Raw genomic sequence first — 24,029 nt, 5'->3', positions numbered from 1 at the left:
CCGCCTACCCCGAACGCAGGTGCCTCCGCCACCGGGCGGCCCGGGCTCAGGGGCCGCTCGCCTCGTCGCGCCACGCGGGACTCCAGCCACCGCTCCGCCGGCTACCCGGGCTTGAGTTCGAGGCTGAGCGTCGAGTTCTAGCTCAGGCTTCCCGAGGCGGGCGCGGACCAAGCCGCGCTCCCTCACGTCCCCGACCCGGCCCTACACCTCCCCCCGACCCCAAACGGCCTCCCCTCATTACCCTGGCGGCGACCACGACCAGCAACTCTCCTCAGGCGGCCAACGGTGCGGGGCCTATGCGCCCCGGGAGCCCAGCCCGCCGAGGGGCACCGCGAGCGCACAAGACCCGCTCCCAGCGCGGACCGCGGGGCGCAGCAAGGCGGCGCGACCCGGACTGGGACTGCGGGCCTGGAACTCTGCCCCAGTCCCAGGCAGTCCGCCCGGACTGGACTCGCCCCAGGCTTGCGGCCCCGCCTCCCGCCCCGGGGCCAGGCGGCTAGAGGGCGGGGCCTTCTAGCTTGAGGGCGGGACAAACGCGCAACAACTCGGAAGGGTGAGGGGGCGGACGGACAGGAAACCACAATTCCCGGCAGGTCGCGCGCTGGCGCCGTGGAGACTGCTGGGAGAGTGGGACTCCTTCGTTCTTCTCCAATGTGCGGGTCTGCTAGGGAGCCGGCCTTGCTGCAAAACCGAAGTCGCCCAATGATGATGTTGTGAAGTCGCCTGGCCGTCCCTGCCACGCCCGGGCGGTTACTGCAAGCCGCGGCCGCTTCGGCTGCATCTCTCAGGCTACCACCGCTTTAGATCCTATTCCCTGAGGGAGAGCGGGCGGAGGACGGAGGACGTCGGGCCATTCCCGTGAGTAACATTCCCGGGCGTGACTCGAACTTGCCCTTGCCAACTTCTCCTGAAAGCCGAGGAGCCTTCCCGCCCCGAGCTCCTCCCGGTCCTCGGAGGTCACGCGCGGACATCAGAGCCGGAGGCTGGGTATGGCAGGCCCGGGTCTTCGCCGGCTCGCCGCCCCGCGGTGGGAAGCGGTTTGTATCCCAAATGTGGGTGGGAAGTGATGGGCGCTGGGCTCTGGTCTCCGGGTTCATCTCAGTTGCATCTTTGAGGATTGGCAGTATCTCATTCTTTGCCGGAGAGCATCCACCTGGAACCCCATCCCTGAGCGATGAGCGTCTTTAGTGTCTGGGCATTAAACCTTAAACCTCGGTCACCATCTGTGATGTGAGCGAAAGGAGAGAATATTGCGAAGAGCTCTTTCTATGCTGAGTTGGGCTTTTCTTGCGATTGATTTTGAGCCAGATACAGAAACGGTTAACTTTAGTTTCAAGCGTAAATAATAGATGTTGGCAGATGTCCTCGTTAGTATCCGCGTAAAGATAATCTCCTAAACACTTACAAGTGTTCTGGGTCATAATAATAATGGTGAACTCAGTTCATTGCCCACGAATCTTATATTTAAAACCTGAAATTTCTGAGCCAGGAAAAAAAAAAAAAGAAAAGAAGAAACCCAAAATCAGTAACTTTTCACTGGGAATTCATCAAGCTAGAATAGACCGTGGAAATAAAAAGACATGTACTCTTCCAGTTTTTTTAAAAGGAAAATTTGTTCTGACCTTCAAATCTTTGCTGTAGAATTGGAAGTCTGAGTTACAGTGATCTCCAAATAGCATGTTAATAGCGTTGACATGACACTTCAGAACAAACTGTGAAGGACATTTGGTGGTGGGAAAGGGCAGGGATGAAGACACTTTATCATCTCAGCAGTTTTTCTAGCTTTCTATTTTTAAAATTAATGTTCAACGAGTCTCAGACATTCAGCAATCACATGTATGAAAGATAGTGTCTTGTTATTTTACAGATTTATATTCATATGTTGAAGGAGTCATAAGAAAGAACAAACATTTGAGTACATTTGACCCTTGAACAACAGGGGGGTCGGGGCACATACAGTTGAAAATGCAAGCTAGAAAAAAGAAAATGTTAAGAAAATTATAAGGAAAAGAAAATAACATTTACTGTACTGTATCGAAAAAAAATCTGTGTATAAGTGGACCCTTACAGTTCAAACCCATGTTCAAGACAGCTGTACTGTTAATCAGCCAGGCACACTGGTCATGAGCTCGATATATGTTCACTCGATTAATCACCATAATAACCCTGTTGTGCTAATCTGATGCTCAGAGGTTTTGGTGAAGTTATAAGGGGAGATTCAAACCTAGATCTGTCTTGCGTCAAAGTTACAGGTCAGGTAAGTTGTACCTATGTCAGAAATTACTCACCTTAAAGTTTGGATGATTGAAAACTATTTTCCAGCATTTTTTCCTAATAGTGGTTCCTTATACACCTTGACTATCTGAAGGTTCTGAACCCCTGCTTTAGTACTTTTGAACAAAGTGTTCTCTCTGCTTGCCATTCCTGTACCCAACAGAGCTGCTCATTATGACCCCAAAAGGCCATTCCAAATCCACCTCAGTTTACTTAAGGTCCTTTCTAATTCAAAGATTTAGTGATTCTGCAATTGAAAATATGAGCCAAAGATATGATTCTCCACTGGAAACTGGAAATCATGGTTTACATCAGTAGTCACGAAGAGTAGAAAAACTAGTTCCTTAAAAATTTTACATCAGTACTCAAAATATGTTAAACACCAATGTAAGAAATGAGACAGATAGTAGTATATAATTTCATGATTATTTTGAGCTCTTTATATTATTTATAACAGTTTTTGAACCTCTTAGTTACCATCTTACTTAGTTGTTAAGAAATCTGAGGCATTAAGGTAATGCATTTAAAATGACTTAGTAAATGAAGGGACTAAATTATTCATGGCTTCCGGTCATATTTGCTCAGACCTGCAGTGTTCATGTGTTAATAGGAAACATTTACGTAATACTTACTACATTTAGATACCTGTCTTAACATTTTATCTATATTACCCTCACAATAGCACTATGAGGTATTTTTGTAGATAGGCAGCTGAAGCGGAGGGTAAATTTACATGTCCAGGGTAATTCATCTACAAAGTGGTGGAACTGGGTGTCAAACCTAGGTGCACTCGGAATTTTTAACATTTACTGAGCATCTGCTGTGAACCAGCCCCACTTCTGGGTGTTTTTATTATAATTAGATCATTTACCAGTACAACTACCTTAAATAGAATGTAAGTTCAGCATTCAGTGACTGCCCAAAGCTACAAGTGAATGTTTGAACCAAGGTTTGAACCTACTCTTGCCTTTCTTCAAAGCCCTTCTTCTTTCTCCTACTTTCCCTTAATAACCAGATCTTTATTAAATATCTTTGATGGGCCAGATACTGTGCTAAGTGCTAGGGATTTAGCCCCTGCTCTTAAGAAATACAGTCTGAAGAGGGAGAGACACAGTTATTAATAGTGTATTAATAGGATAGCAGTATCCAGAATGCAGCCTACAGAGGTAGAAACAGAGAAAGGGCAGTGAACTCTTGTCTGTAGGGTGGGAAGGCTTAGTCCAGTCTTAGAAAAACAAATGGGAATTAGCCTGGGCAAAGAAAAGGAGAAGGGGCTGTTTGGGATAGAATTGTGCCCACCAAAATTTTATGTTAAAGTCCTAACCTCTGTAACTTCAGAGTATGATTGTATTTGGAGATGGGGCCTTTGAGGAGGTGATTGACTTAAATGGGGCATTTAGGGTAGGTCATGATTCATTCTGACTGGTGTCTTTATAAAAACAACTGTAGAAACAAAAAGAGACACCAAGGATGTGTGCACGGAGGAAAAAATTATGTGAGAGCACATTGAGAAGGTGGGCACCTACAAGCCTCAGGAGAAACCAAGCCTGCCAACACTTTGATATTCAACTTCTAGCCTCCACGACTGTGAGGAAATACATTTCTTTCACTTAAGCTACTCGGTCTGTGGTATTTTGTTATGGCAGTCCTTGCAGACTAATTCAGGAATGTTCTAGCAAAAACGAATGACAACAAAAAGCCTTTGAGGTGTGCCAGGTGATTAGGTTTCACTGTAAGAAGTGTTGAGCGATGAAGCTGGAGACTCGGCTGGGCCCTATTAGGACAGTTTTGTGTGAAACACTAAGGAGCTGAACTTTACCTTAAGAAGATGGAATGGAGAGGGTTTCTAGCAGAGGAAAAATATTGAATATTCATTTTAGAAAGACTACTCTGACCTTTGTGTAGGACGGATTAAAGGGAGTAAGACTGGAAGCAAGAAGATCAATTAGGTGGAAGCTGAACTAAATATTTTCTCAGAATATTGAAATGTCAAACTAAGAACTATTGTTAACATAAGGGAGATTTTAAAGGGCACAGCTAATCCTTAGGGTGAACATGGAGAATTGAGGAGGAATTTCTGTGTACCTCTTAGTACCTAGAAACTGGCTTTACTTTTGACATTTTGCTTTCCGTAAGTAAATAAAGATTCAGCAGTCATAGAATAGTCAGTATTTTCCCATTAACAGACACTTTCATGGTGCTTACAGTGTTCTAAGCCAAATCTTTTGGCAACCTTATGAAATTTCTGCTATTTCCATTTTATACATAAAGATAACAAAGCGCAGAGAGGTTAAGTAACTCACCCGTGGTCGCACAGTTAATGACAGTGTTACATTCAATCTTAAGCAGTCTGTCTTGAGAGTCTGTGCTCCTAGCCATTGTACCACATTTGCCATATATTATTTATCAAGATTTTCAACTACCTATGAGAGGAGGAGGGAGTGATACAAAAATAAATTGGGTATGTATGCTGTAGGGAGTATATAGTTTATCAGAGGAGATAAGGAATAATTACATGGTTGAAAAATATTTTAGAAAAAAGTGGAGAGTATTGGGAACTAATCTTACTTCTGGGGCTTCTGGAAAATCTGGCGTTGGGGAAAAGTGGCATTTGAACTAGGGTATGAAGAATGGCTATACCGACTGAGGTAGCCAGGTGCCCCTCAGGTGTTAGAAACTTGTTTATTGTGGGGTTAAGTTCAGACTTCTTAACCTGAACTTGTCATATTCAAAGCTCCAAGTACTTTCCCAGTAATCATTCCCACTTAAATTGGTCTGTACATTGTTGCCAAACTGGTCTGTCACCTGTTTGCTTTGGGGTTTCTTTTTCTTCTTTTGTCCTTGACCTACTGGTTATTCCCCTTCTCACTCCAATCATTCCATCCTTGAGGAACGCACTTAAATCTTACTCCTGTGTGAAACCAGACCACTTCAGCTAGAAAAGAGCTTTCCCTCCGCCTGACTGTATAATTTAATACTCATGAAATATTTATTATCTGGTGGTGGTATCTTCTTCTCTTAGATATCCTAGACCATTAGATCTTAGATTTAATCTAGATCATGGAACTCATTAGAGCTCTCCCTAATAGATCTTAGATTTCTTAGGTCTTTAACTTCCCTTAAGGCAGATTGTATACTGTCGTATGCTGTCGCATACTACTTTTTTTTTTAATCTCTTTTCAGTTTATTGGACAGTTTTCAATAAATGCCTCTTGAATTAAACTGAAAGGGGCACCTGGGTGGCTCAGTCATTAAGCGGCACCCCTTTCAGTTTAATTCAAGAGGCATTTATAGAAAACTGTCCAGTGAGTAGCTGATTGACCAGTTATTAGCTCAGGTAATTTTATTGAAATTTCTTAGGTAACAGGCCTCTTAATACGTGATGTTCTAGCTATACTACTGACTCACATAACCTTGGGGATATCCTGTTTACGCTGTATTATGATTTATTTGTGCTAGAAAATGAGCGTACTCGAAGTATATAGGTGTAACTAATCCATGTTGTTAAGATCATTGAGATCTTGGAAGCTTATCCATATATATCTGTCAGTGTTTGCCAAACTTCAAGTTTTTTCTCTTTAGAAAGCTTTCTGACAATAAAGAAGGAATAGCTCAAATAAAATTGGCTCTAATTTAAGAGTGTTACACTATTTGTGTAACAGTAGTGTTGATATATGTGTTAATGGTGAAAGAATTCACCCACCAATTCAGTTAATACTTCATTTAACAATAAATATGTGTTGAGTTGCTTAAACTCCTGCCATTATATTCTCATTCTGATCAGCAAGAAAGAAGAAAGGGAGAAGGTAGCACTTCCCCTTTGTTCTTGGAAGTAAGTTGTAATATATGTTGTGAAAGAAACAACTTAGATGCTGAGTTAGAAAATAAAGATGGCAGGGGAGGCTACTTTAGATCAGGTGGACTGGTAACTTCTCCCTGAGGATAATTTTTCAGCTGAGATTGGAAGGGGGAGAAATAGTTACCATATAAAGAACAAGAGAGAAGACTATTCCAGATACAGTGAACAGTTATAAAGATCCAGAGAGTGTGATGAGGAAGTTAAAAAGCCTGACACAAGACTGTGTCTCTGTGGCTGAGTCTGAGCAAAGAGAGGGGCAAGATGGAGAAAGAGAAATAGTCAGGGGCTAGACTACACCAGATGTGTGGATTTTATTCTAGGTTTTTCGTTTGTGGATTTTCTTCTAGGTTTGTTTGTTTTTACGTTTAGTTTTTAAAACATTTTCTTGTCTTACAGAGAAGAGAGAAACCAAGAAATTGAGCACGGAGGCCTGTTAAGAGGTTGGTTCGTAGACTAAGAGACAGTGATGGGTAGAATTAGGATGATAGAAGAGGGGCTGAAGAGAAGTGGGTAAATTTGAGGTATTAGACTATGCAATATTTACCAATAAGGATCAAGGGAAGGGAGCTGGGTGATCCAACGAAGGGATTTGAGAAAGTGCGTTCACTGTAAGATGTAGGTTTCAGGAGAGCCATAGGGAAGTAGGAAGTAGGAAGTAGTCAACTGTATTGAACCAGAGATACTTAAGAGAACAACTAAGAAAGTACCACTGGGTTGGTTAGCAGGGCCTATTATTGACTGAAGGGAAGGTGGTTTTAGGAGAAACCAGGTTGTAGTAGGGTTGTGGTGTGAATAAAAGAGGAGGAAAAGGGAGAGTAAATACTCTGAAGATGCTTGACTGAGGACAGAGGGCAGTAGCTAGCGGGGAACCCGGAGTTTCAAGGAAGGGAGATTTTTAAATTTTAATTTTATCTGTTTTTAATAAACTAGAAGATTTTGAGCATTGTAATAGGCCAAGGAAGAGGGTATGGCTAGTGGATAGGGATAACTGGTAGAGCAAAATTTAGAGAAGTAAGTAAGTCAGGAATAGAGACTTTTTTTTTTAAGATTTTATTTATTTATCTGACACAGAGAGAGAGATCACAAGTAGGCAGAGAGGCAGGCAGAGGGAGGAGGGGGAACAGGCTCCCCACCGAGCAGAGAGCCCGATGTGGGCCTCGATCCCAGGACCCTGATATCATGACCTGAGTTGAAGGCAGAGGTTTAATCCCCTGAGCCACCCAGGCGCCCTGGGAATAGAGACTCTTGAGTAGCATATTTCATTATTTTTTCACTGGATGGACATACACGTGTAGAGAAATTGAAAGGTATATGATGAAAAATAAGCTTCTCTCCCTCTTCTGTCTTCCAGCCACCTAGTTCTTCTAAGAGGATTGCTAAATTACACTCCCATTGAGTGTGCACATATGCGATTGAGGTTAATCTTGTACTTAATTTTAATTCTCAGAGTTTGGAGAGAAAGCTAGCTCTAGACTATGTGGATTTATTGGTGGGAGGAATAAAAGTAGGAGAGATAGAGAACAGAGGGGGGTTCAGAGATGAGTATAAAAGACATGGTATGGAATTGTCCCAGAAAATGACATTTAAGAGGCTAATGGAGGGCATGCCTATGGTGTGAGGCCCACAGGAGATGACCCATTTCCCATGGTTTTATGATCTTTTCAGGAGAACTTAACTACTTCTTTATATTTAAAATGCATGTCAACTTAGAAAATGAACTTCTCAAAAATTGATCACTTAAGTAAAGTAAATATATGTTAGAGGTCCAAGTGCCAAAGCTCTGCTTTCTATTCTTATTACTTTCAGTCATAGGCATGTTGTGTGTGGTACTTTGAGGTTATTCAGGCCAGTGGTATAAATCAAAACAAAGGGAAACTTGTTAGTTAAGAAAGAGCCTTCTCTGTCTGAAGGAAGAAAGGAAGAGGAGGAGACTAGAAACCAACTAAGATGTCTCTGAGATGGTACTGTTGTTCATAGTTCACATAACTTAACAACTTAACAAATTTTTTTCAACCATTTTTATCTCTTTAGCTAGTACGAAGCTAAACCACTGCCTTTTCCTTTGTTTTATTTTTAGTTGGAAGTTCAGAAGACTACAGAGGAGACTTAGCAGTTGTGCGTTTTTTAAGAAGATATTTGATCATTTTCATTTGCTGTGGGGCTTATTTTATGTTTTATGAGTTTATTTGTCACTATATTTTTTTTCCAAGTTTTTATTTAAATTCAAGTTAACATATAGTGTAGTATTGATTTCAGGAGTAGAATTTAGTGATTCATCACTTACATAGAACGCCCAGTGCTCATCCCAAGTGCCCTCCCTAATCACCCATTTAGCCCATCGCCCCACCTCACCTCCAACAACCCTCAGTTTGTTCTGTATAGTTGAGTCTCTTATAGTTTGCCCCTCTCCCTCTTTTTATCTTATTTTATCTTTCCTTCCCTTTCCCTACGTTCATCCATTATGTTTCTTAGATTAATGTGGGCCTTATTTTAAATGCATCCATAAACAGCTGCAAATGCCGCTAGTAGAACATGTGATAAAGCTAAGCGAAAGCCAAAGACTCCAAGTTAGCCTTCCTATGACACTGACAACTAGTTCCTTTTAGTTTCTACAAGAAAAGTGGGTACTGTGTTATTGCTAAAGAAATAATAAAGCACCCTTTTAACAGCAGACTTGTAGAGTTTTTCATAAAGAAAATAATTGTTTTCTTTCAATTGTTCAATCTTTGCTCAATTTTCCAAGGCAATTCATTTAATTGATGTTGGACTGAAATGTGTTAGTAACCAGTTTTGTTCATTAAATTACTTCTGTAATTCAGTGTATTGACATTTTTCACGCTTAAGCTTATAGTTAGGCATGTATTGCAAGCCTACTGCATATCTTTTGCTTTTAGCTTTGGGGCATACAAAAATAAAATACCTTCATTCAGAGAGCTTACAATGTTGTAGCAAGAAAGTGAGCACATAGTCTTCTGATAACACCCAAGATGAGGAGTCAGTACGTACTGATTAAGGAATAAAATCATAATGAAAAATTTTAAGATTTCACGAAACCATTTTTTCCATGTTTGTGATCCACTATGTATTTCTCTGTAGCAATTAACATTAAAATTAACATTAACATTAAAAAAAACATTAAAATTAACATGAAAAAAACATAACAATTAAAACTAAATCCCGAGTGCTGGAGGCATGAAAGAAAGAGGTACTAGAGGAACCAGCCAAGGGCAGAAAAACAGGTCCTTAGGGTTCAGTCTCATGCAGACACCTTCTGGGTTCTCTGATAACCTGGTTATCTGGTTTCTCAGCCAACAGCAGGGTAGGAAGCAGAGAGGCACAGTGCATCAGCCAAGTGTCATCACTGATAGGCTCCTGGTAAGGCGGAGAACAAAATGAGAAGTAGACTTAAAATCTCCCCCAAATTAGCATTTCACACCGTTTATTGTAGGAAAAAAGTACTGTTTAAGAACTTATAATCCTGGAGGTTACAGCTGTAGTCACTATGTTATAATGCAGTGATTGCTAGTCATAGTAATGACCCTGAGTCATCAGATTCTTTTCAGTCTGTTCTATCTAGGGACTTTTTTCCCCCTCCCATAGCGGTTGGACTTTTCTCCTTCAATGTCTTAACTTGAGGGGGAAAATATCTTACTACCAATGTTTTTAAAATAAGAAAACTTGGTGGGGGGGGGGTTGCTATTAAATATTTTGTGGGTTTTGCCAATGTGTCAAACCCATCTCTAAGGAATGTTTGTAGATTCATTGTAACTGGTGGGCTTCATTGCCATAGCTCTGCCCATAACTAACATCTTTTATTGAAATGCATAAAAAGCCCATATAGCTTTTTATAAATTGGGCTAAGAAAGCCATCAATTTTCACAAATGCTCTGACAGTCTTAGGTTTCTAATGTAGTTTCATTTTTCTCCCTACTACAGATTGCAAGGATGTAACTTGACGAGAGGTTGATTCATTCATTTGATAAATATTGAAGGGCTGGCATTTGTAAGATACTAAGGTACAGGTGGACTTAATTTATTGGAATAAGGATATATTTTGGTCTATATTCTACTAATTTTAGCAGCTCAGAATACATAACAGAATTATTCCCAATTTACGGTAATACATCTGCATTATTTTCTTGATACTGTAGAGCAGCCCTTTTAAAGCCTGGGTGGCTCAGGTTGTGATCCCAGGGTTCTGGGATCAAATTCCACTTCTGGCTCCCTGCTCATCAGGGAGTCTGCTTCTCCCTCTCCCTTTGCCCCTCCCCACTGCTCGTGGGCTTGTATACACGTGTGCTCTCTCTCTCTCTTTCAAATAAATACATAAAATCTTTTTTAAAAAAAACAAAATCAAACTCAGATGTGGAGTTCTTATGGCATATGATATACATAAAAACACAAATTATTTTGCTTCATTGTTAATACAGCCAACTTTGGGATTAGATGACTTTTTTCTAAAAGCAAATTATAAACCATCTAAGAAAAAATTGGAGATAAAAAAAATTGGAGATCTGTCGTTTTTCTTTATTCATTAATCAGTTTGTGTTTTTACAAAGCGATGTGGAGAGAGAGATTTTCTCAAACTACCCACATTCACTGTCCTCACATTTCTAGTCTCTTACTAGTAGAGCTCAGAGGTTGGAGGTCCCAGCTTTGGAAAAACATAGTCATGGGTTTGATTCTGGGGCCTTCCTACCTTGGGCCAGTTAATTAATCACTAAGCTTTGTTTTTTCATATTTTTAAGCCAGTTTTTTGTAGATTTTTTTTTTTATTTTTTGTAGAAGTGAGTTTGAGAAAAAGAAAGGGTGATGGAAAGAGGTATAAAACTAGGGATGTGTAATTAGTAGGTGATTCTATCTTGAGGATGTTATATATATACTATTTCCTCTGATACTTACTGTCACGCTGGAATGTCAAGTAAAAGATGGGATTCCTGCCTAGTAGTAGAATTTTGAAAAGATGATGTTAATGCTTATTCAGCCGTTTATGGCATTTTCAATAAAAGTTTGGTGACATTACAGTTTTTATTCTAGGGTACAAAATACCATGATTTAAGGTGTAGACCAGAGGTCAACCAACTACAGCCTATGGATCAAATTTAGCCAGTTACACGAGCTAAAAATGGTTTTTACATTGTTAAAGGGTTGAAAAAAACAACAAAGATGATTGGTGATAAGAAGCTTTGTATGGCTGCAAAGCCTAAAATATTTCCTATCTGGCTTTTTACAGAAAAAGTTTGCTGACCCATGGAATGTAGTTTATTCACTACTTTTAAACACTTGTTTTTGACCTTAAACGTTTTCCCTTCAAAGTTTTACCAGATAACCAAGCACCTGAAAATGCCAATATTGAGGCCCAATCTCACTTAAAAAAAAAAAAAAAAAAAAAAATTCCTTAGTTGAAATCTAATTGCTTTAGAGTAGGTAGGTAGTAATATATAAAGCAAATGTTTCCTATTCAGGCACATGTTCAAACTTTAATAATTGAAGAGACACAATAATAATTATATGAGAAGCAGTCTGCCTAAATAACAGTAGGGTTTCCATAGTTTTTTTTTTTTTTAATTTCCCCTTTTATCCCATACCTTGCTCCAAATATCCCTCACTTCCCAGCCCACAAGGCAAGCATTTTGATGTGTCTATAAATTTAATGCAGAAAAAAATTTAATTTATTGTGTAAATGTCGTTATGGTAGCTCTCTAATTTTGCTTCTTGCTTTATACCCTCAGCACCATATTTCTAGGGCTGTGTTGCTCCATGTGTGTATCCACCACATTTTACCAATCTGCTCTTTTTTTTTTTTTTAATAAAGATTTTATTTATTTATTTGACAGACAGCGATCACAAGTAGGCAGAAAGGCAGGCATGGGGCAGGCAGAGAGAGGGGGGAAGCAGGCTCCCTGCTGAGCACATAGCCTGATGCAGGGCTCAATCCCAGGACCCTAAGACCATGACCTGAGCCGAAGGTAGAGGCTTTAACCCACTGAGCCACCCAGGTGCCCCTACCAATCTGCTCTTTAGGAAGTAGGCCCTCACCTTACTATCACTAATAGCAATACAGGAGACAGTCTCCTACATGTCTCTTTATAGGCTAATAGGAGAATTTCTTTGAGATAGGTGATTACCAGGAGCAAAATTGCTGGACCTTAGGGTATGTATATACTTAATTTGACTACGTAGTTTTTGTTGGTTCCTTTGAATGGCTGTACTCCCATCATGCATTCTCACGACGGGCTTTTTATTTGAGGAAATTTTTGTAAGAGTTTGCCTAACACCAGTGGTTAGTGACAAGAAAGGATTCCCTTAGGTTAGAATAATTGTTAGAACTGCAGTTCTAGGTGAGATATATAGCCATGCTTTTTATAAGAGCACGTGCTTTTTTGAGAGTAGAGCTGTTAACAATGTGGAAGGGTAGGAATTAATCTGAACCTGAATCTTCTATGTCTGGATAACCAGGTATCATGAAATGGTATTGGTTGTATTTTTTTAATTAATTTATTAGTGAGAGAGGGAGGGGTAGGGGCAGAGGAAGATGGAGAGAGAGAATCTCAAGCAGACTCCCCACTAAACACAGAGGACAAATCCGGACTTGATCTTACGACCTGAGATCATGACCTGAGCTGAAATCAAGAGTCAGACATTTAACTGACTGAGTCACTCAGGTGCCCCGGTATTGTTTGTATTTTATAATTCTACCTCTTTATCTACTTAACTTTTAAATTATACTTAACACATAAATAATGTTTACTGTTCAAGTACTATTATATATGTTTTTAAATATTAACTCATTTAATCCACATAACCTAGAAGGAATGTACTATGATTGTCCCTATTTTATAAATGAGATAACAGGCATAGAGGGATTAAGTTATCTAAGTATAGATTTCTCAATTTTAATATTACTCATTAGGGTATATGGAGAAGGAAATAATCTGTCAAAAATAAATGGGTTATATAGTATGTGTTACATCATAGTCCATTACAAATACAAAGGTGCTAATCAACTTTTGAATACCAATATATGTAATTCATCATAAGGCCAAATAGGAAACAGAGACACATCTACTAACATGTTTAATATTGTTAATATCATACTTATCATACATAATATTGTTAATATCATACTTCTAAGATTTGAAAATAAAATGCACCGATAATGATAACCTTTTATTAGATGCCATTGCTGGTATCCTGCACATTGGATGTGTGAATTTGCCAGATGGGTGAAATTTGATTATTTAAGCACCACACATTACTATCTTTTAATATTTTATTTCAAATCCCATTTTTATAACTTCCCAAAGAGTAGTTATAGAAGTATGATTTAACATTTTCCTTGTAATTGGAGTAGTATTTTGATAACCGTCATTGTACTTTGATGAGGATATAAATGCGAAATATGAAACAAAACAGCTTTTGATAATGATTAGACCTTGCTTCTTGAAAAAGCCTTTAATATTGTTTTGCTTTTGGATTATTTGCCTAACTTTATAAAAGGTAAAGTATGGAATGTGCAGCCACAGTTGTATAATGTGGCTGCTTTTCTGTAAAATTGATCATTGACTCACAAGTGTTTCCTTACCTAGAAAACCTTCTTCAGTGTTGCTGCGGTGGTTTTAGTTCTTAGTGATTTGAAGACCCTGATGAATCACAAAGACTTATTAACTGTAACATATTCTCTCGCTATTCACTATTTGTTGAGGAAAGTGCAGAGAAATAGTATCCCTTTCCACTTCAGTAGTTTGGGCCAGGTTACTTCAGAGGATATAAATTCATTATCCTTTGCAAACAAGACATCGGGCTGAAATTTTCTTGAGACCTTTAATATTTGGCTTGAAATGAAATGCCAAGCATAAGACATCTAAAGTTCTGTCTTTAAATGTATAGGACAAAAAGCCCTGTTGCACGATTTCTTATAAATCTTTTTAAATGCAAACTCCTCTGCTTAAAATGTATAATTTTTAGGAACTTTCTGGCTAGGGACAGAGCAGATTCAGCTCTGCTGATCGCCATCAGATGGTCATTTTCAATTCAGCCATTATTATTATTTGTAGCATGTTTGTTTTATGTATACGGTTTTGAGGTGTTTTATAAATATTACAAACCCCATTTTGTCCTTAAAAGCAGCATTAGTGATTGACTGATGGACACAAAAGTGGAAATAGTGTAAAAAATTTAAAGTGAGAAAATTACACATGTTAAATATATGATTAGACAATAAGGATGATTTTGAAGGACAAGTCCATGAAATACGACATACCTGTGCAAGTGATAGGCACAGGTGAAGAAATGTGAATGTTTGAAATGGTTTTGGCAGAGAATCATTGTTAAAGTAGGATGCCTATTTAGTCAAAGATTCAGTTAAAGTGGGGAGTTCAAGAATTTAAAGACTAAGCATGGTGAATGCAAGGGTGGTTATGGAAACTTATCAAAAACCACAGATGGCACCGTGGGTTCACCGTTTTCCCTAATCTGCAGGCAAAGCTCTGGCATAGGTTCCTTCGCCGCCAGAGGTTCACTCCCTTCTGTTGGTAGAGATTGTGGCAGGGAGGGGTTCCCTTCCTCAGCAGATGTTTTTTGTAAACAAAACAGGGCAGTTTTTTAAAATGCTCAAAATACACAGGAGGAAACGCGGAGCCCATAAGCCTAAATCTCTCATGGTTTTGGACCTTTAAACTAATGGATTTAAACAGCCTTTTGGAATCCAACCTGTTTGTAAGTAGAGTTGCCTCCATATATTTCATATTCTGAAACCCTACTGATTTTTTTTTAAGATGTATGTATGTATGTATGTATCTATGTATTTAAGAGAGAGAGCAGGAAGGAGAGACAGAGGGAGAGGGAATCTGAAGCAGATGCGGCACTGATCACAGAGGCCAGCCTGGGGCTGATCTCATGCCCCTGAGATCATGACCCGAGCAGAAACCAAAAGTTGGATGCTTAACTGACTGTGCCCCCCAGGTGCCCCAACCCTATGGATCTTTAAAAAAGATCACTAAAAAAGAGGGACAAAGTATCTGCTGGGCATAATTCCTATTTCCTAAGGGTGAACGTTACAACTGCTGGGAGACCAGCTGTGCTGAATAGCCAGTGTCATATACTAGGGCACATTAGTGCAGCTACACTTCGTGTTGTGGTCTCTGCCTTTGTGAGCTCTGCTGCTCACTCCTCAGGTTGGATTTTGGTGGTGACACACACACACACACACACACACACACACACACACACACACACACACCCTTTTTTCCCCAACTTTCTTCTTCCTCTTCTTCTCCTTCTTCTTTCTCTTCTCCCTCTCCTCCCCCTCCCTCTCCTTCCTCCTCCTCCTTCCCTCCTCCTCATCCTCCTCCTCTTCCTCCTCCTCCTCCTTCTTCTTCTTCTTCTTCAAGATTTTATTTAGGGACACCTGGGTGGTTCAGTTGCTTAAGCATCTGCATTTGGCTCAGGTCATGATCCTAGGGTCCTGGGATTGAGTCCTGCATTGGGCTCCCTGCTCAGCGGGGAGTCTGCTGCTCCCTCTGCCTGCCACTCCCCCTGCTTGTGCACGTTCTTTCTCTGTCTCTCTGTCAAATAAATAAAATCTTTTTAAAAATCCTTATGTTTACTTTAATTCTAGGCTTTGTGCTTCTGTTAAGATGAAGTTTCTCTTATTGTTTTAGCCTTTTCTGTAAGGCTGTTTTGGCCATAGCATGCTATTTTAAGGAAGTAGTAAGATTCTTTTTAAGGCACAGGGCCTATATTTTGGCACACATTGTTGACCACTTTGTTTCCATGGCTAGGCTAAGCTAAGTCATTAGACATGTTTTCTTCAGCAATATTTCTACCAATGACATGTTTTGGTTGTTCTTTTTAAGTCTTATTCTTATTTAAATAAGTCACTTGGCTGTTTTACTCTATTTTCTCCTACATGTGCATGACTTATAAAGGCTGGCTTCTTGTTAAATAATGCATGCTTGGTTGATTGAAGAGAAGCAGTGAAGTTGTTCCTGAAAAGAGTGAATAAAGGTCCAGCATAGAAAATAGTTGGTGCTCAAGGAAGTACTAAGAATATGTTGTACAAACTAGGAGGGGCATTGAAAATGTGTTGTTTGTGTTTGCCAGAGTTTGCCAGCAGTTTCTACTACATTTAGGACTCTGGCTCTGCAAGCTTTCTGTTTTATTTGTGCTTCAAGAGGTAGAAAGAAAAATGATTCATGGCACTAAACTAACATCACTTGTTACAAGGCAGGAAATAAATGGGATTTCTTATGTTAAAAGAAGATGCCATTAAGTGGTTAAGAGTAGGGTTTACATTGCTCCCAACTTTGTATGAGGCACAAAAACAGTAAAGATAATAAAATAGTACTATTTGGTGGTGATAGAAATAATAACTAATATTTGCATAGCACTTACTGTAATCTAAGGCATTGTTCTAAGAGCTTTACATGTATTAGCTCATGTAATTCCCTCAGCGACCCTCTGAGATAGGTGTTCCTATTATCCTCTCATAACTCACGTAATCCCCGTAGCAATCAAATAAGTAAACCTCGTTATTAGTCCCGTTTTACAGATGAAAAATGAGATTAAGTAATTTGTCCAGCCCTACAACTAGTAAGTGGTGGAACTGGGACTCAGATATGGGCAGTCTAACTCCAGTATCCATGTTCTTAACCACTATAGCAGGCCAACTAATGGCTGCCAAAGACACCTAGATCCTAATCCCCTGGAACCTATGAGTATTACCTTATATGACATAAGGATTTTGCAGAAGGGACTAAATTAAGGATTTTGAGATGGGGAGATTATCCTGGATTATCTAGTTAGGCCTTAAATGTAATCATAGATGTCCTTATATGAGGGAGGTAGACGGTGATTTGGCAGAAGGTTACATAGCGATGAATGCAGAGAGATTTGAAGATGCTGTGCTGGCTACTGGCTTTGAAGGTGAAGGAAGGAGCTCTGAGCCAAGGAGTGCAGCCTCAGAAGAGACCAGGAAGTGGACTTTTCCCAGAGCCTTCAGAGGAAGCACTGTCCTGCCAGTACCTTGGTTTGGATCCATTAAAACCACTTCATCCTTCAGTGTCCAGAACTGTAAGATAATGAATTGGTGTTGGTTTAAACCACTAAATTTGTGGTAATGTGTTGCAGCAGCAACAGGAAACTAATACAACTACTGTGCTACGAATAAAGGTACTAGTTGTAGTTAAAGCTTCTATTATAGTAGCTCTTCCCCCGAATCCTTGAAGGAATGAACTTAAGTAATGATCTCCCTCAAATTCTTGCTTTATAAGGCACTTGTCTCTTTATTGCTTTGTCCTTTCCTCTTTCAATATGAAGACTTTTCAATCTTTAGCCTACATCTATTACATAAACAGGGTAGCTATTCTGAGCTGAGAGTTGGCTGTTGAGCCAGAAATTTAAGAAATATTAGACAGAAGATGTTATCTGTTCTTTAGGCCTAAACAAAAGGGGGAAGCTGAAGGGAATAAGCATGTTAGTGTCCACTGTAATGTCAGGTACCAAACTAGGAATTCCTTTTTTTTTTTTTTTTTTTTAGTTCTCATACTTGATTCTCCCTCTCAAGAGTAGTTAATTATCACTCCCACCTTTACAATGAAGAACCATTAAATAATGTGGTCAGAGTCAGAAAACCAGTCAGTAAGATGAAAATTCAAGCTTGTCTAATGCCAGGGTGCATACATTGTTTTATACTGAGCATTGCTACTCCACACTAATCCTGCTGAGGAGCTCAGATCCAGACCAGGGCATATCCCAAGGGTTTACTGAATTCTAAAGAGTCACTAGGAAGAGCATATCATTTGCAGATCATCCCTGACCTAGTGCACAGTTGTCTTGTTAGGCAGGTTCCTGGTTTACCCTGGAGGTCCAGATTCTTCCTGCGTGACTCTGAAGATGGACTTAGTTCTATATTCAACTTGGTTTTCTTTATTCTTGCATTTAGAGTTAATACTACCTCCAAAACTAATTAAAAAGCAATCCTCTAGAGTAAAGGTCTAGAGTCCATAGTTTTTGTTTCTGTGTAACACATATAAATATTAAAAAAAGAAAAAAATATGAATGCTAATGTAAATATTAAAGATTAAGCCAGCTAATGGGTAAATGGCCAGCAGGAAGAATGTCCCAAGGCTATCATTAGATTTTCACAATGGTCTTTGATTAGTTCTGTTTTAAAAAGATATGGTTAATTCTGTTTAAAAACCACTTTGGACTAGTATGAGAAGCACTTGCTTCTGTTCTCTCCCTTCACATCCCCTTCCTCCTCCCTCTCTTCTTTCTTCTTTACCTTCCTCTCTCTACTTCTTTCTTCATAAGCAAATTTGTAACTTGGTGCTTTTTTAAAAATGCTTTCTTAGAAATTGAAATAACTTTAAATACAGTTATAGGTATAGAAAGTAGAAGTTTGTTCTTTACTGAACTTCCTCAAGAGGTAGTGATCTAATTTTATGTATCTAAAAGGGTGAATTCCATGTTTAAGAAGTTGATCTAGGAAATCACTGATTTAGACAGATGAATTCTTTTACTATTAGATCAGTTGGCCAACTTTTTCTACAAAAGATCAGATAGGAAATATGTTAGGCTTTGCCTAACTGTAAATTCTCTGTTACAATTACCAAGCTCACCGACTGTACCATGAAAACAGCCAAGTGGACGGTATTTCAACAAATGAGTCTGGCTGTGTTCTCATTTATGACACTGAAATTTGAATTTCATGTAATTGTCACATATTAGGAAACATTTTAACTTAGGTTTTTTTCAACTATTTAAAAATATAAAAATTATTCTTAGCTCACAGTTTGTACAGGAACAGGTGACAGGCCAAATTCAGCGTTCAGGCAGTAGTTTGCTGACCCTGCACTAGGCCTGTTATACACTAGCATATTTATTCTTATATTTGTGTCACCATTCTGTTTCTCAAGATACACTGCTGGGTTTATAATCTATAAATCCGGGTCTCTGGAGTGTGATAATTTTAAAGATCATTTGTGACATAAAGACTTAGGTAGTAGATGGTTTTGGTAGCCTACTCAAGAATTATCATCCCCTCCCTCACTTCTTTGATGGCAGAACCCCAAGTTGAGATTTTGTTCAAATACCTGGCGGTCATAAACTTCAGGGGAGGTTGTTTTCTTCCTCCTCCAGTTCCTGGGTGTGGGGGTGGGCAGATAAATCTTTATTGGTCTGATCCAATTTTAGTTCCATTCCCCTTGCAGTGGTTGATTTAAGAATGGCAATTTGGGCAATAAGGTACATGGGGAAGACTTCAGTTGCACACAGTAGACTGATTGTGGGTGTGAAAATGAATTTTTGACAACTGGAGGTAAAGTACCTAAAAAAATACTTTTGAGTATTACTTCATTTTGCACTGGCTAGTGCAGATTGCTGTTTTGACAGCAATCTTGACAATTTTGTTTTACATAAAAAATAGAATTTTTAAAAGTTTTTATTTATATTCTAGTTAACATACGGTGTTGTATTAGTTTCAGGTGTACAATATAGTGATTCAACACTTCCATCCAACACCTGGTGTTCGTTACCAGTGCGCTCCTTAATCCACATCACCTATTTCACATGTTCCCCCCACCCCACTAACCTCTGGTAACCATCAGTTTCTTCTCTGTATTTAAGAGTCTGTTTCTTGGTTTGCCTCTCTCTCCCTCTCTTTCTCTCTCTGTCTCTTTTCCCCATTGTTCATTTGTTTTGTTTCTTAAATTCCACATGTAAGTAAAATCATATGGTGTTTGTTTTTCTCTAAATGATGTATTTTGCTTAGCATAATGCTCTAAATTCATCCATGTCATTGCAAATGGCAAGATTTCAGTCTTTTTTACAGCTGAGTTATATTCGTGAGTGTGTGTGTGTACATACCACATCTTCTTTATCCATCCATCAGTCGATGGACACTTAGGCTGTTAACATAATTTGGCTATTATGGATAATGCTACTATAAACATCAGGTTCGTGTATCCCTTTGAATTAGTATTTTTGTATTCTTTGGGTAAAGACCTGGAGTGCAATTGCTGGATCATAGGGTAGTTCTATTTTTAACTTTTCAAGGAACCTCCATACCGTTTTCTGCTGTGACCACACCAGTCTGTATTCCCACCAACAGTGCAAGAAGCTTCCTTTCTCTCTACATCCTTGCTAACACCTGTTGTTTCTTGTATTGTTGATTTTAGCCATTTTGATAGGTATGAGGTGACATCTCATTGTAATTTTGGTTTGCATTTACCTAATGATGAGTGATGTTGAGCATCTTTTCATGTGTCTATTGGCCATCTGTATGTCTTCTTTGGAAAAATACCTATTTATGCCTTCTGCCCACTTTTTAATTGGATTATTTGTTTTTTTGGGTATTGAGTTTTCATAAGTTCTTTATATATTTTGGATACTAACCCTTTTTCAGATATATCATTTGCAAACATCTTCTCCAATTCCTTATGTTGCCTGTAGTATAGAATTTAAAATTTTTTATTTATTGAAATTTTCTGAATTCAAATATAGAAAAATTAAATTTCTGTTATGTCAACATAAAATTACAAACTCCTTTTTTGGGAAGAACTGTTGTTTATTCCATTATGTCTTTTTCCTTACAAAATGTATTTTTCAAAAAAAAAAAAAAAAAGGCAACCCTATGTCAATAACCTCAGAAGTTTTTGAAATTTTACTGGTCCATGTAAACCTGAAAGTTGGTATTGGAAATCCTGGGCTGTACTCAGTAAACTCCATTCTTACCATCTCACTTCCTTACTCCTTGCAGCTAGCTTAGCTTTGGGCCTAACTTCTTGGCTGAATTGGTTTCTAGGAGGTTAATATTGATTTTATGGTCCTAGTACCCTCTTTTTTAAACAAATTTCCCCTTTGCCTTTTCTGTAATATTTAATTCTCTTGCCCATTTCATCTCTGAAACTGTCTTTCGTAGTATTTACTGAGAGTGCTTTTTTCTTCTACCTCAGTGACCATATTTCAGTTGCTTTTAATGCCTTTATTTTGTTCCCTTCCATTTCTTGGGGGTGACTCTTGTAAAACACTGAATGTTTACAATGCCTATAAATAGTATGCATGAGAATGAGTTAGCCACAAATAGAAGCTGCAGGTTGCTAAGTAGAGACTATTTGGTAGAGACTGTCTTTTGATATAAAGCCAGACTTATAATTAGTATTAAACAGTTCTCCTAACTGGTAACAATTTTTATCAAGTACACACACATTTAATGCATTACATTTGTTTGTGTACCATTATTAAACCATTTCTTTGTGGATATTTTCTCTTCAGTCGTGTGTTTATGGTTTAAAAAAATACCATATGGGCATTCTTGTGCCTATATTTTGTCATACTTTGTGAGTATATCCATATTATAAATTCCTAGTGGTAGAATTGTTGAATTATGGTGTATGTGCACTTTTAAAGTTTGGTAGACATTGCCAAACAGCCTTTCAAAAAGTTTGTAGCAATTTGCACTTTTATCAACAGTATGAGTGCTGCTTCTCCATACCCGCCCCAACAATGAATGTAATAAAACTTAATGTTTGCTGATGGAAGAGGTGAAAAGTAGTTTCTTTCCATTTTTATTTAGTCGTAGGTGAGGTTGAACGTCTTTTGTATCAGTGGTTTTCAACTGGGAGTGATTTTGCCTACCAGCGGACATTTGGCAATGTCTGAAGATGTTTTTGGTTTTACATCTGGGAGAGGGTCTGGGGAGAGAATTCTGCAGGCAGACGGCTGAACTTCTGCAAGGCACTTGACCAAGCATTACCCCCTATACTAGTAGTGCCGGAGTGGGGAGACTCTAGACCATTCCATATCCTCTCCTTTGTTGTTTTATTACCTGTAATTCTTGAGTTATTTTATTGGTTGCTTTAGGGTATAGTATACATCTTTAACTTATCACGGTTTACCTTCAAGAGATATTTTACTATTTCGTGTCTAATGTAAAAGCCTTATAACAGTATATTTCCATTTTTCTCTTTCTGGCCTTTGTGCTGTTATTGTATACATTTTACTTCTACATATGTTACAGACCCCATAATTTATTATTATTATTATTATTATTATTATTTTACTTTAAACATTGATTATTTTAAAATTTTTAAACATTATATAATTTATTATTAGATTGCACCTATACGTTTTGACATGTATATAATTATGAAACCACCACCACGTACCACAATAATGAATATACTCCTCATCCCTGAAACTTTTCTCCTGCCCCTTGGTAATCCCCTCCCCCAGCCCCAGGAAGCCACTGATCTGCTTTCTGTTACTGTAGATAGGTGTACATTTTTAGAATTTTATGTACATGGAATTAGACACTATGTATTTTCGTATTGTCTGACGTCTTTCATCCAACATGATTATTTTGAGATTTATCCATGTTGTAAGTGTCACTAGGAAAACATTCTTAATGACAGAAATTCCAGGTAATTGGCCTGCTATTATTAAAGAGTGTGCTGAATTCTAAAGTCACTTGATGTGTTCTTTGTTTTAGGTCATGACTCTCCAGGGTATGATAATCACATGAGAACACTCATTTGCTGCAGATGTCATTTGACTCATCCAAAAAAAGCTGTTTTAAAGAAAATAGCTGTACGACCAGATCCATTTTGTTATTGAATGGCTTGATGGATTTCCTTTACTCTGATTCATACCAAAGCTGCCCTTGTCAACCAAAGCAAGAAAGGATCCTGCATGAATCAATCACAGAATGCCATTTTCACATCACCAACAGGTGAAGAAACCCTCATGAGTATCAATCACAGAGACTCGGAGAGTATCACTGGTGAGTCCGGTTTAATAAATTTCAAAGTGCAATTCGTAGCATGTAAGACCGCCATGACAAAACCCTGGCCTCGCTTTCCAGCCTGATCTCCTGAGAGACTAACTGAATTAATCTTTCCTTCTCCCGGTCTCCGACTGAATTATCAAAATCAGCCTTACGTGTTGTGTGTTGTCTCTGTCAGATTCTCCTGCACCGCGTGAGCCCTGATCAGCAGGACCTCCTTGTCTTTCTGTTCGTATCTTTGACAAGGACAGAGTTGCTTTTTCATACACCCTGCAAACACCTGACAACAGTGTGTGACACTTAAGAAGCTTCCAGGACACACAGGCTATTCAGACACAGCTATAGAGCCCTTATCTGTAAGACCAAATCAAAAACACTCTGAACACCCAAAGTTTTTTTTCTAAACTTTGGTTCTAAAATTCATTGGTGCACAAAACCTGACCTGTGTGGCTATCTAGACTTCTTTTACTTAGTGCTAGTATTTGTTTGCTGAAAATGTATTAATGTATTTAAATATGGGGTGTTGCTACTAAACCAGTTGGAGTTGTTATAGATCCTACATTACACACATAGCATTACACACATTTTCTAAAACTCCGAAAAATTCTGAAATCCATCCAAACCCAAAGTTTTTTCCATCTGTTATTCAGCTTTATTGTAATCTCTTCATTTAGATAAAATGTGCCCATTTCAGGTGCAGTTTGGTTTTGACAAATATATACGCTCATGTAACCACTAGTACAGTCAAGTTGTAGAACATTTTTATTGTCCCTCCAAAAGTTCCCTTGTACCCAGAGCCCCCCTCTCTCAACCACTGGCCCCGGGCCACCATTGATCTGCTCTCTGTCACTATAGATAAAATTTGCTTGTTCATACAGTTTCACACAAATTAATTTCAGAATTTCATACAAATTAATCTATATCTTTTATGTCTGGCTTTCTTGTGCAGCAAAATGTTTTTGAGATTTATGCACATGATGGTATGTATCCATAGTTCAGTCATTTTTATTGCTGACTTGCAACTACTTACCTCTGCTGTTGTAGCAGAAAAACAGCCACAGGCAAAATATAAAAGAACAAGTGTGATTGTGATCCAAACAGAACTGGATT

General features: G+C 38.8%; 2 protein-coding genes across 3 annotated transcripts in view; one reads left to right on the top strand and one right to left on the bottom strand.

Annotated features, from left to right (window-relative positions):
- Window positions 1–346, bottom strand: part of LOC111141649 (STE20-related kinase adaptor beta) — a 35,936-nt gene extending 35,590 nt beyond the window's left edge. For both annotated transcript variants that reach the window (XM_022494372.1, XM_022494381.1), the window contains exon 1: window positions 242–346. The gene's annotated coding sequence lies outside the window, so the exon portion shown is untranslated. The remainder of the gene's footprint in view (window positions 1–241) is intronic.
- A 185-nt stretch (window positions 347–531) lies between these two features.
- LOC111145012 (trafficking kinesin protein 2) overlaps window positions 532–24,029 on the top strand; it is a 58,927-nt gene continuing 35,429 nt past the window's right edge. The window contains exons 1-2 of the mRNA XM_022499640.1: window positions 532–858; window positions 22,626–22,916. Coding sequence (XP_022355348.1) covers window positions 22,826–22,916 — 91 coding nt within the window. The 5' untranslated portion in view covers window positions 532–858; window positions 22,626–22,825. The remainder of the gene's footprint in view (window positions 859–22,625; window positions 22,917–24,029) is intronic.

This window comes from Enhydra lutris, unplaced genomic scaffold (assembly GCF_002288905.1).
Source record: "Enhydra lutris kenyoni isolate GAN:26980312 unplaced genomic scaffold, ASM228890v2 scaffoldscaffold1, whole genome shotgun sequence".
Lineage (NCBI taxonomy): Eukaryota > Metazoa > Chordata > Mammalia > Carnivora > Mustelidae > Enhydra > Enhydra lutris.
Note: the sequence above shows the minus strand (reverse complement) of the source record. Positions and strands in the feature narration are given on the sequence as shown.